We start from the raw sequence: 12,903 nt of genomic DNA, 5'->3' as shown, positions 1-12,903 counted from the left end.
TTGATTAGACTTGTAAAAAAAGAAGAACAGAAGGCATTAATGAAATTTGTGAATAGTATTAAATAGAGAAATTTTGAATGCAATTGAGGACAGTGAAACATGAAAAAAAGTAAGCCAAACCCCTGGAAACAGAAATGTTTGATAAACAAAATTTCAAAGCAACAAGTAGAAGCTGAAAGGCATGAAAAGAAATCCATCAAGCAGTGGACAAGGTTCCTGAAACCCACAGACTGGGGGAACTAATGGGTAAGATTAGGATTTATATGAGCATTGTAATAATAAAATATGTGTATGAAGGTAGTCTGACAAAAAAAAAATAGCAGTTGTAATAGTTGAGAGTAGTGAGTTGTGAGTAGTGGTTAGGACTTAGTGCTGTGTTGTTACAGAGGTCAGTTTATGAAACTCAGAAGTTTACATTATAGGACTTGGTGAGGTTTCTTCAGTCTAAAACCAAAAGGAACCCAGTCCACTAAAATGTATGTGATTAATCAGAAATGTTTTATTTTGTGATATTTTTATGATCTATGTGAAAGAGTTCAGGGTAATGACACCTTTCTCCCTTGGTTTGCTATTAATGTCATGAAGGAGGTTTTTTTAAGCAAGGAAACACTGAATTCTTAGTGAAGCTTTTGACTATTTAGGCTTTTAGAAAATGACCATGAAGTGTAGGGGGGAGACTATAATAGATAGGTGGGGTGAATCTCTGTGGAACATAATTCCCTATTATTCTTTAGTTGCTTTTCAACCTTTTTACTTTGATGGAAGAGTTTTCCTTGCTGCCGCCACCTGACTGACAGTTGCTGCTTTACCTATTACTTAATAGTTTTCTCCAGTAATGTTTTTACTTGCATCTTGGTGATAAATGTTGCTTTTTAGCCAGATATAAATAATTACTGAAATTATAAAATATTTTGCTACCTGGTGCTCAAAAAATGTATGTGAAATGTTTGTATGATTTTATGTAATTCCTTAAATCAACAGCTAACAGTTTTTTTTCTTGAAAAAAATCTTACTTGAATGTATGGATTTGAATGTATGAACCCTATAGGTTGCACTATACTAGTTAATTAACCCTTTATTTTTTTTAATATGTTTTTATTTATCTCTTTAGGATTATCTTCCCAGGGTGTGACGATTTATTACCTGTTTGCATTCAATGGGGCAACGAATTCACTTTGTGGTTGACCCTCAGGGTTGGTGCTGCATGAGCCTAATTATCTTCGTGTGGCTGTACAATACAATCTTCATTCCAAAGGTCATCCTTTTTCCTCATTATGAAGAGGGAAATATTTCAGTTGTGGCAGTTTTGTGTAAGTCATTCTAACCATTTTCTACTAATAAAATAGTTTCTCTACTTAACATACATTAAAAAAAAAATCCTGTCAGAAAATAAAAACTAAGGTGAAAGTAAAGACTTAAGGATAAGATACAGGGTAAGAGTAGTGGATGTGTCCTACATTTGTGTGTTCTGAGAAGCCTATACATTTCATTTCACAGGTGTTATTGCAGAACTTGTTTTTGTGGAAACTGGTGAAAAGCCTGAATGTGGCTTTCAGATCCTGAACTTGGAACTTTTTGACAGGATTTTGGGTTCACATCCCTAAGTGCCTGTCATAATTTAGTGTGATAGTATTGGTGACTGGCAACAAACTAAATTTTGTTAGTTTTGTCATACATCCCTGCATGTTTTGCTGATAGGTTTGCTGGGGAAAAGGCTTGAATTACAGCGTTTTGTAATTCAAAGCAAGTTTGAGATGAAGATGCACTATTGGGAATATCTTCCATATGGAGGCTTTGAAGTGTGGTACAGTTGGTGCTTGTGTGGTAAGACTGTGGCAGACCTTCTTAAAAACTGTAGTATGGTCATAGTAGCACATGCTGGTGCTATCAGAACTGTTTACTATGTTTTTCACTCTATTTATTGGGGAGTATTTAATGTTGTATACTTAATATGAAAAATATATCTGGAATTGAATGAGAAGGCTGAATATTTTCCAACTCAGTTCTGAAGCATCTGTATTTTTGATATAGTGTACTTGGTACATATGAAAATGACGAACAAATGCTTATTTATTTTTTTTAGGTTATTACCTCTGCTCATTGTTTTGTATAGCTTCATTATTTAGAGCCTCAGTCGCAGATCCAGGAAAACTACCTGAAAATCCAAAGATACCTATTACAGGTATGTTAAATTGTTTCTATATAATTCAATGAAAGTCATTTTGATATCTTCAAACTAATTAGGAATAAATTTGACTGTGTGAGATTTCATGGAAAGCATGAGCTGTCCCTGCTAAATAAGGTTAGTATGTTGCTGTTTTTAAGGTGTAAATTTCTAGCACTTCTCTTTGGGTACTCTCAAAACTTATTTTTCTAAAACTTGTCTTCTACCTGAAAGTTTAGTTATGTAGGACTTTCTGCTAGGAAATTTTTATATGGAAAGATTTTTTTTGCATTCTAGACTTTGAAACATATTGCATATGCTACTACTTGATAATACTTAATGAAAAATGTTTAGAGGTGGCTAGTTACTTTAATTCTATAGCTTTTGTCTAAGAAAATTTATACGATTTTGAAAATGATGGTGAAAGGTAGTCCTGTGCTGCTTTCTACCTGTGTGGGTTTTTTTAGTCTTGTGATTGTATAGGCTGTTAACAAAAAACTCCAAACCATGGTGCTAATTACGTTGCATTTCTGTGAACTAGCAACTTAATGGAGCAAGTCCTTTCTGGCCTTGTAAATTTATCCCACAATTCCTGTATGGTATCCAGTGCTCCAGAGGTCAGAGGAAATTTAAAACCTTAATGATTCTCCACAGAGAAAGATGGTGTTTTTATGAACTGTTGGGTGCTATTATCTACTGCACAGAGCTTTAACAGGAGTAGGGCTGTTAAACAGCATGAGCTTTGTCAAATTAACAGATAACACTTCATGAGTGGAGAAAATGTATCCCATACAGAGGATGAATACTTTAGTAGTAGACAAGACTTTTAGTCTTGTCTCGAGGTGTTGTGAATGCCCAGAATAAAATTTTGCTCTCTCTTCCTTATGTTACTCAAAATCTAGGATAATGTATTTGGAAACATGATCTTTTTAGCCTTAGTGCTGATATGTGTCCCTGAAGTAGGCAGCTGATCATGGAAAGGGGTGTATCTGACTGCAATTCAGCTGTGTCACCTCTAATTGCAGAAAATCTCATGTCAGTGTTCTTTCTGCTCCCGGAAACAGATCCTTTGACCCAGCATAACATCAGGTGTTTCAGACTTAGGTTTTGGAGTCAAGAGTTGTAGTTGCAGGAAGACCAACATGGATTTTGCAACCTGAACTGGATAATGGAGACACTCACTAGTTACATTTATATTGGAGTTTTCATTTACCTTCAAAATACCAGGAGCAGTGCAAATTCCCTTTGTACACAAATGTTTTTTTCTAATTTAAAGTATCTCTTTGCATAGCTCTCCAACCTTGCGTGCTCCATTCAGTCCATATGGCAGTCATACTTAGTAAGTACTTCTGAGGTGAAACATTTAGGCTATGTCATGACTTCAGCATTTTGATTCCATGTGTGACAGATCAGGGGTTTTGTGCGTTTGGAGGTAGCACTTAAATTCTCTGGTATTCTCTAGGCTGACAGGAGGATACGTTTTTGCATAGTATAAATTGTGTTAAAAAATGAGTTGGGGTGTGTCTGAACTCTGCTGGTAGCTGCCCTATTAGTGAGTGACACCTTTGTGACACTGGATTTATGGGAACAGATTGTAAATCAGTTTCCATCTGTCCTTATTACTAGTTTAAGGATCTCAGATACTGGGTTTCTTCTAGTGTCCAAATGTTATTTTACAGCAAGAAAGACCAGATTAGAGCTTCCCTGCAGGTGGCTCAGAAGTGCTAAATATAACTTAATTTTGTTACATACATAGGGACAGTGTTTTACAGTATAAAATTTCAGAATGTATCTACTGTAAATATTAAGCTTTTTTTCCTTCTTTTTTTTTCCCTCTATCCCTGAGATTTGAGGAATTTTTTGTGCCTCAAAAATGTTTATTTAGGTAGAAACAAAGTTGAACAGTCAAAGTATTTAAGTTTCTCATTTGTCCATCTCTTTTCCCTAAAGACAGAAAACATATGCTTTTTGTGTCTGGAATTATTTGTTTCCCATGTGAAGATAAAATTTTTGAACATATAATTTGAATTTTCATTTTCAAAGAATTCCTCTAGTTTGGGTTGTGCAATTTGAGATAGCAATTTGAATAGCCAAGCTGGGAACAGTACTCCTGGTACCTTCAGCTTCTCAGTATCTCCGAAGATTAGCTTTTAAAGAATGTCACATTAATAATTTAAAAATAGTATATATTTGTAAATACAAGCCTATCCCTTCTTTCTTTCTAATCTTTGACTTTCTTTGATTGTGTTATGTGTAAAGTTGCTTATGGTGATACACATGTCTTTAAAATGCTTTGAGGTGGAAGATGCTCCTGAAGCATTGTATGTCATGTTTTAGTTAGCTAGCAGTAGCAGTATTTCTTAGGAGGTTCTGGAATTGCAGTGAGACTGCATCCTGATTCTGTCTAGCAGATAATTTTTTTCACAGTGGAAATGTAATGAAATAACTGACTTACAGTCTTCCTTGTCTGAGTCACAGCTTCTGTACTGTAATAATTACTTCGTAGAAATTTATAGGAAGAGAACATTTTGAAGAGGGAAACTGGCACAGTAGCAGTAATATCTTCGAGTTTAATTAATGTCACAGTGGGAAAAAGCTTTTTATGTGGGTGCTTATCCTTCTCAGATCATAGTAAGATTTTTTTAAAATTAGAATTACAAGCATACAGTTTTATTGTGAGTATACATTACTGAGTTTAAATCTCTCTAATGTGTCTTTACCTTTTCACCTAGAACGAGAACATTGGGAGTTATGTAACAAATGCAATATGATGAGACCAAAGCGTTCACACCATTGCAGTCGCTGTGGACATTGTGTGAGGAGGATGGATCACCACTGTCCATGGTAAAACCAGGACATTTCTTCTAATAATCTACTGTTGTTTTAGTGAATCATTTTGAATTTTGTGATCTTGACTGCTGCTCATTTTTCCTCTTTCTTTCCCAGCAGTGCTTAATCATTTAGGCATTTAAAGCAGAGAAGTAATAAATTTGAGCTTTCATATATCTACCAGTAAAACTCAGAGTAAGTGAAAATAAACATTTCTGCAAATAGTTCTGAAGTATCCTGTTTAGCAAGACAAACTACAGAGGACAGAATTGATCAGGATCCCCTTATGCTGATTTAGCCATTTTTCAAACTACCTTTTTTGTCAAGTTTTTGCTACTTCAGAGGATAGTATCAGTATAGTGTCACGCTGGCTTAGATTGGTACTGATGTCTGTGCCAATGCTTGCATGAAATTGCATCCATGTAACTTCTGTGAAGCAGACTATCTCCCAGTTTTGAAGGTTTCTGATCTTGTACTTAATATAGATAAAATCCCATGTTTCTTTTACTCTTTTCATGTTGGAGTAATCAGGACTTTCTGAACAGGGATGCCTGTATTGTATTCTGTGCCTTTGGCTCATTTCTAAATCATATTTCTTTGTTATCGGGGTAGCCTGTGTTCACATTTATTTTAAAGCACTTGCATTTCCAGTTTTTGAACTCTCTGTAGTTCACAACCTGTGAAATGTGTTGAGTAGCAGAAGATAAGGCATATAACTGTGAAATTTTGCAGACTCTAAAAACCAGTTTTATTACTAAAGTTTTACTTAAAATTGCAACAAAATCTTTGCTATGTGAAAGTACAGAGAAGTGTGTCTCCTGTTCTAAGCAATCATCTCAGTAGTGCAACCTACACTTTAAGTTGTGGTGCAAGGGATCCAGTAGTTTGCTTCATAAACAATCATAAAGTCTATTCACAGTATCATAACTTTAGTGTTAAAGTATTTGTATTTCTCTTTTAATATATACACACTTTGTTTCTCTGCAGGATTAATAATTGTGTTGGTGAAGACAATCACTGGCTGTTTTTACAGCTGTGTTTCTACACCCAGATCCTTAGTTCCTATACACTGATACTTGACTTCTGCCATTACTACTACTTTTTGCCTCTGAAAAAAGAAAACTGGGTAAGAGCCTGTTTTCTCTGTGAAGCTAACAAATAGTATTGCAACATAATTTGTTTTGACATCTAGTTACTACACATTTTTAGTGGCTCAGCTTCACTCTCATTGAAGAGAGTTCAACTCGCTGTATGTTATTACATACAGCTATAAAGCAGAATTATTTACATAAAGCAAACATGATATTGCTACATAATGCAAACTGATTTATGTTAAGTAACAAAATATTTTTATGAAAGGGTGTATGATTTCTGTGTGTTAAAATCACAACACTAGTTTTCTTAGAAATCTAGGAAAGGAGGGAAGAACCAGTTAACTTTCTTTAGAAATGATTATGAGTACTGGAAAGAAGCAAGGTAATTACTTTAGATGTATTCAAATTTCCTTTTGCTTTCTCCAAAGTAGATTTATGCAGAATATAAAGCTATCCTAATATCATGTTTTAAAAAGCTGAAATTGCTTTTTTAAGAAAGGAGAAAAACACATGATCATTCTGCAAGGGGAAAAATATACATTGGTTTTGTAGCAGTATTTTCTATTTATTTGAAAAGGTTATATGGGATAAGGAAGAATTAAGTTTGGTTTGCTTTATGGGGACAATATATAAATAGTTATGGTATTTCCATGTCTTGTCATTGGTAAAAGGAAGCTGCATACAGAGAGAAAATGGACTTACTGGCTGGAGTAGAGTAGAAAATTAAGGAATTTCTTCCACTATGAAACTTATATTGTAAAGTCACTATCTGGTGCTCATTTATGCCTATTATCTGTAGTATTCAGAATATTGAAGATGGTTGCATGAAAGTTGCTCAGTGCTTGAAAGTGCCAGAATAGCAAAGTTAGAACCTTTTTCTTTATATCTGTGTTACGCCATCTTGCTTACGAAGAAGCATAAAAACTTTTAGCCTAAATCTGAAATGAACTTTGTACTGGACTACAACAAATACAAGTATACTAAAGAGAAAAACCTAGAAAACAAGTTTAAATAATTTGCAAAATTGGGTAACATTCCAAATATCACAAATGAAGAGAATAAGACCATCTCAGATATCGCAGTCTAAATTTTGTTGAGATGTTTTTCCAAATACTGAGGTGCAGAAGATTTTTTAATTCTGTGTTGATGTGATACCCCAGCATACTCTCTGCTGGTGATGTCATACTCATCTTTCCAGGCTACTGGAACCTGACTCTTCACTGTGGGTAAGGCAAGTCCCATTTTCCATTTTTTTGAGCAACTAAAGTTCTTCACATGATTTTGTATCTTACATTATATAAGATTTCCACTTTGTGAAAAATTCTACTTCTGAAAAAGGATTGGGCATGGTCTTCTGAGCTACTTATTTGTTCCTGTATCAGTCTGAAGTGGATGCGATAGTGGTTCCCATAAAAGTGAATGTGAAGATGGTGTGGCAAAGGAGAGCTGAAATTGTAGGAGGACTGTATTCCTTGGATAATCCAAAACTGATAAATGTGCTATATTAAAATTCATAGATAACAAGTTTTTATTATGTAAAACATTCTGAAGTTGAGGAGTTTTGTAAATCTTTCTTTAAAAAATATGTATTCTAAAGGAATTTAATTATTTTTTCCATCTACATCAATACTTCCATTTTAATCATTAAAGGGACACTAGAAATATGGAACAGAAAATAATTTGCTGTCTTCTTGGAGCATGTTTCCATAGGCACTAAAACAGACTTGTTAGCTTCTAATAGTATAATGTCATGGTAGGTATTTTCTTTTTATTGTGAATGTTGCCTGAATGTATCACTTTGTGTAATTACACTGTGTTAGGTAACAAGACAAAGTTCTGTCTGTTAGCCTTTCTTTTTAAAAGTAGTATGAAAAGTAACCAAATTATTTGCTTGGAGGTGGTCTGTGCAAGAGAAGGAAAGGGAAATAATGTTGTAATCGTGTAAGATGTTTTACAGTACCTAAAGAGATGATTATAAGTAATCATTAATGGTGACAGTTCAAAAAACTAGTATGAATCTGTATAAAACTTGTTCTCACCAGTATAACTGGATTCATTTGATGTCTTTTGGAGAGAGGCCTAATTTTAATATCTAGCCCTTTGACAGTTGGCAGGTTAGGAGGCAGAATATATGTGCAACAATTATTTTAACCGGTTTTAATGTGTTTGCCTGAAGAGTGGATCAAGTTCCTGTATTTGACTGCCTAAGTTTATAGAGAGCTGTGGAAGAAATTGAGTACTTTGCTCTGCTTAATTTTGTTTAGTTTTACCTATGGTTTTATATGGCTTTATCAATTTCCATTTGTGAACACTTCAAATGACACTCTTCCTTTTAAAAAAGTGAATCTGTGATATAGAGTAATATAATTTTCTAGTATTTTATATATATATAATAGTATTCTAGTATTATATATATATCTATGTATAATAATATTCTGTGCCCCAGAGAGAAAAATATGCTTATATGGTATAAAAAACCAGAGAACACAGCAGGTCTGGGCAGTTCTGACCTTTGTTAAGTATAGTGTAAGACTGAATAGTATTTAGCTTTCTCAGTTTTTCCACTGCAGAATGGGAGAGCACACAATGAAGTAGAGAAACTAAAATAGTTTGTTGGTATGCCTAGTCAATATATCTGCCTGGAAGATGACACCAGAGTTCCATGAAGCTGATTTTCTAAAGAGTTGCTAAGGATGTGATGCTGTATAGGTATGTGCCATAGAATAATTTGTCAGAACTATGTCTTTTTGACACCAGATGAATAGGACCAGTGAGAAGATTGGCTTAGTAGTAGTTAGGGTTTTAGGCAAGCTTTCTGCAAGATTCCTTTTATCTTCATATATCAATTAAAGCTGAAGTACTACAGTATTCCAGAGTGCAATACCTTCAGTCTTTCACAAAAGCACTTTTCTTTGTTGAAATTTTGGCTGTAACTGAGAGTTTATATTTTCTGAATTGACAGGGGCTAGTATTTAGCACTAGCACTTTAGATTCGAAGAACTGGTTAATTTTTTTTCTAAACAGCCATCTGGAATGAGCTTATTTTTGCTTATTAAAAATACTTGTGAATTTTTTGGCAGTGTGCCTTCATCTGAATTTTTATTCTTCAGATATAAAGTAGTGCATAACATAGAAGCTGTAGAATTAAATTGTTTTTAGTGCTATTTTGAAATAATAATTTTATTACAGTACTAATTAATGTGTTATGAAAATTTGATCAGCATGTTAGTATCTCCTTCCAAATTAAAACTTGTGTTTTTATTTTTAGAGAGTCAATAAAGAAAACCCCCAAAATTTTTAATTAACTATTCTGAGTTAAGGGTGACAGCTCTAGAAGTACTGGAGGAAGCCACTTCTATAGAGAGGCAATCTATCAGCTTTACCTTTTACTGTGGAAAATTGCTTCATTGCTTGGTTCTTGTAACTGATACACTGCCAGAAATTTAGGTTGTGGTTGTTGCCTCTGTTTGTCCAGCAGGAGGAGTGCAATTACTGCTAGAAATAAAGGAGATGGTAATTAAATTGATTATGTTGGATGATAGCACAAGAAAAATCAAATAAAATCAGCATATTAGTTCTTCTGCTAGCTTCAGTGATTTTCAGAGGTTAACTCAGGCATATTTTTAATTTTATATCTTCATGAAAAAAAAAAGTCAGGAAGCCTGTATCTTTTAGGAAGTAGTCAATCTTGCGAATAGTGAGATGAGAAGAATACCAGACTTCTCATCACTACATAGTTGCTCTCTCCATGGCTGTGCTGGCACAGATTCTAGATACAGCTGGTGAAATTGCAAAAGTAAATGCTTTGGCAATGTATTTTACCTTATTTATAGAAGGCTTTTAATCTTTTAAGCAAAAGAAATTCTGCTGATACATTCTGTTTGCTAGAAATGTTGCTACAATAATTCTCATAGCCAAACGTCCTGACATATAAAAACCTACACTCCTTTGCTTTGGTTTAGTTTTATTTTGTTCCTGTTTCTGCAATTAAAATTCGTTGTCTTTGACTTTAGAAAAGGATTTTTTTGCAGTACTGTTAATATTATGCATTGACTAATATTAATTAAAATATGGAAATATGTACCATCCGAAGTCCATTTACACTGCAAAGAGAGACTAAAGGAAACTTTTTCTCTTAGGATCACAAAATTATCTACAGGATGGGAGAGTTTTTTAAAAAATGAAAACATCAAAATTTTTCTTCTCAGCATTCTGCAAAACCCAGAGCTCAACCCTGCTCTCCTACAGTGTAGTTGTAAGGACAGTACATGAACACTGAATTAAGTCCTTCCACTTTCTTCCTATAAAACTTCAGTCTGTATTCTTCAGTTTTCTTTCTGGAAAGCCTGGCTTTCTTTTGTATTATACACTGTTTTTGTGTTAACCAAATTGATAGACTGGCTTCATCAGCAGGCTGGGGCAGACATCCCAGACATCCCAGGCATGTACAACTAAGCACAGAGAAGCAGGCTATAATGTGTTACACAAAATATTGTTCCCCAGGAAAAAGGGGACCTCTTAATATATTTTCTTGTATATAAATTTTAATGTGTGTCGTATTTCAGTAAAGAATAAAGATTAATTTTTTCAATCTTCCTTTGTAAATGAAAAATTATGAAGATAGTCTGTTCTGGAACAGATACAATAGTCCTGTGTTTTCTGCAAAAAGCTCTGTCCTCAGTACAGTGTGCTGCTTTAAAGGAATACTGGAAATCCTTGAAAACAACACAATGATGCACAGAGCAGGGACTTGCTATATGTTTTTGAGGGTTTTTTTGGTTTTTTTGTTATTGTTAGGGTGCAAAGAGAGTTGAATTTGGAAACAGTGATCTTATAATGGACTATGATCTAGAGCTGGACTCGTTGTTTTTGACTTCTCTCATGTATGATAGCATAAAGCTGGGGTAGCTGTTGGCCTAGTAAGTGGTAGCATTCATTGTAGGGGTCATCAATAGTGCTTGATGCTCACAAATGCAGACGAGGCATGTGTTCTCCTGTGGCATTGAGGAAGTCTCTTGTTTATCTGTCACAAAGACTTGTTCCTGTAGAATGTTTTAGTATTGCCTGTTGAGATAAAGATACCAGATCTCATGGTTTATAGTCCATTTTTCAACATAATCCTACAGACCTACACATACTTTGTGCCAAGATTTGTACACATTTATATTTATAGTTTTTATGGGTAACTAAGAATCCTTGCAGTTTGACTGGATGAAGTATCAGCTAAATGGAATTTAGAAACCTTTAGAATAGGCAGCAGCTAAGCAGGAGTGCATATATATGTGGTGTAGGAAATGCTAATTAGAAAGGCAGTGGCAGCAACACATGTGAACTGAAGTTTTGACAGACCACTTAGGCTGTGGAGCCTGACATAGAGAAGAGTAGAAAGAGGCTATCTGAAGGAAAGCTCTCACATTACTAAGAACGTGCATTTAACATCTGTGCCAGGGCCATATATGACAGCCTGGCACAATGTAAAAAAAGCTGCAGTGGCACAAAACCCTGTTGTGCCATGATAGTTAAGTCTTCATTGTCTGATGATGTCAGATAATCTGTGTGTATGCTTTCTGGCTCAGTCTGTATTATTGTTGTGTTAGCAAGAATAGCCTGCATCCCAAACTCAAGAAATCACACTGTCTCAGTACTCTGCACTGAGACTGGTGGTGTTTGATCAAGAGGATCTGTTCAAAACACATTGAAAGAGGGATTGGTTAATTATTGAGTAGTTTTGATTGATTATAGTTTTGATTGGTTTTCTCAACTGAAAATGTTCTTGTCAGAAAAACATTTTTGTTCTAAAAAGGAATATTAAAACCAAATTGCATTGAGCTTTCATGCAAAGCTGCAACATCCTAAATACATTATAATTTCTTATTATTAATAAGCAATAATTATTATTAATTATAAATTATAATATATTAATAATAATTATTAATAATAATGTTTTTAAATGGCTTTTAAAAATGGTCTTTTCTTCTGTTTTCAGAAGAAAGCATTAATTATGTTAATGCTAAATATTTCTATTACAATTTAGAATTGTGTAAGCTATTTTATTATTGAAGTCTAATTGCCAAAACATTCAGTTACTGCATGTACTTTGGTTTGCTACAGAAAAATGTTGTTCCGTCTGTGCAGATTTGAGGGCTCAGTATTGATTTCCAGTTCATAATTGCTTAGGAATTTATTTGCTAGGGATGTGAAAAAAGAGAGAGGGCATATGGGAGGAATATTGACAGAGAATGCAGGGATGTGACAAGGATAGACAAGGCTGGATGGAATTGAGTCTGTCGGGGGATATCAAGACCACAAGAAGGGCATCTGCAAGTACATCAGCAGCAAAGGAAAGATTAGGGAAAATGTGAGAATGCTGTTGAAATCAAATGGGTAACTTGGTGACAGGAGACACAGAGAGGGCAGAGTGAATTACTCATTTACCTCAGACTTCACTGCTGAGGACATCTTTCAGGAAACCCAGACCCTGGAGACAAGAGAGAAAGGCCAGAGAAAGGAAGACTTGCCCTTGGCCATTTAGGGTTTGGTTAGAGATCAGCTAGGCAGACAAAGTCATAAATCCACAGGCCCTGATGGGAAGCATACACATGTGCTGAGGGAGCTGGCAGATGTTGTTGCTAAGCCCACTCTGCATCTTCTTTGCAAAATAATGGAGGAGAGGTGCCTAATGACTGGAGGAAAGCCAGTGTCACTCCCATTTTCAAAAAGGGCAACAAAGAGCACCCAGGAAACTGCTGGCCAGTCAGCCTCACCTGTATCCCTGGAAAGCTGATGGCACAGATCACTCTGGAGGCTGTGACCAGG

At 34.9% G+C, this 12,903-nt stretch overlaps 1 protein-coding gene across 8 annotated transcripts in view; it reads left to right on the top strand.

Moving 5' to 3' along the window:
• ZDHHC21 (zinc finger DHHC-type palmitoyltransferase 21) overlaps positions 1–12,903 on the top strand; it is a 38,900-nt gene that overhangs the window by 7,759 nt on the left and 18,238 nt on the right. For all 8 annotated transcript variants that reach the window (XR_004500549.1, XR_004500548.1, XM_033520662.1 and 5 more), the window contains exons 2-5: positions 1,112–1,310; positions 2,084–2,182; positions 4,897–5,008; positions 5,981–6,119. Coding sequence is in view for 6 of the 8 variants with exons in the window: in XM_033520662.1 (XP_033376553.1) it covers positions 1,157–1,310; positions 2,084–2,182; positions 4,897–5,008; positions 5,981–6,119 (504 nt within the window). In the remaining 2 variants the exon portion in view is untranslated. The remainder of the gene's footprint in view (positions 1–1,111; positions 1,311–2,083; positions 2,183–4,896; positions 5,009–5,980; positions 6,120–12,903) is intronic.

The sequence above is a fragment of the Parus major genome, chromosome Z, assembly GCF_001522545.3.
Source record: "Parus major isolate Abel chromosome Z, Parus_major1.1, whole genome shotgun sequence".
Classification (NCBI taxonomy): Eukaryota; Metazoa; Chordata; class Aves; order Passeriformes; family Paridae; genus Parus; species Parus major.
This window is presented reverse-complemented; position numbering and strand designations above follow the sequence as displayed.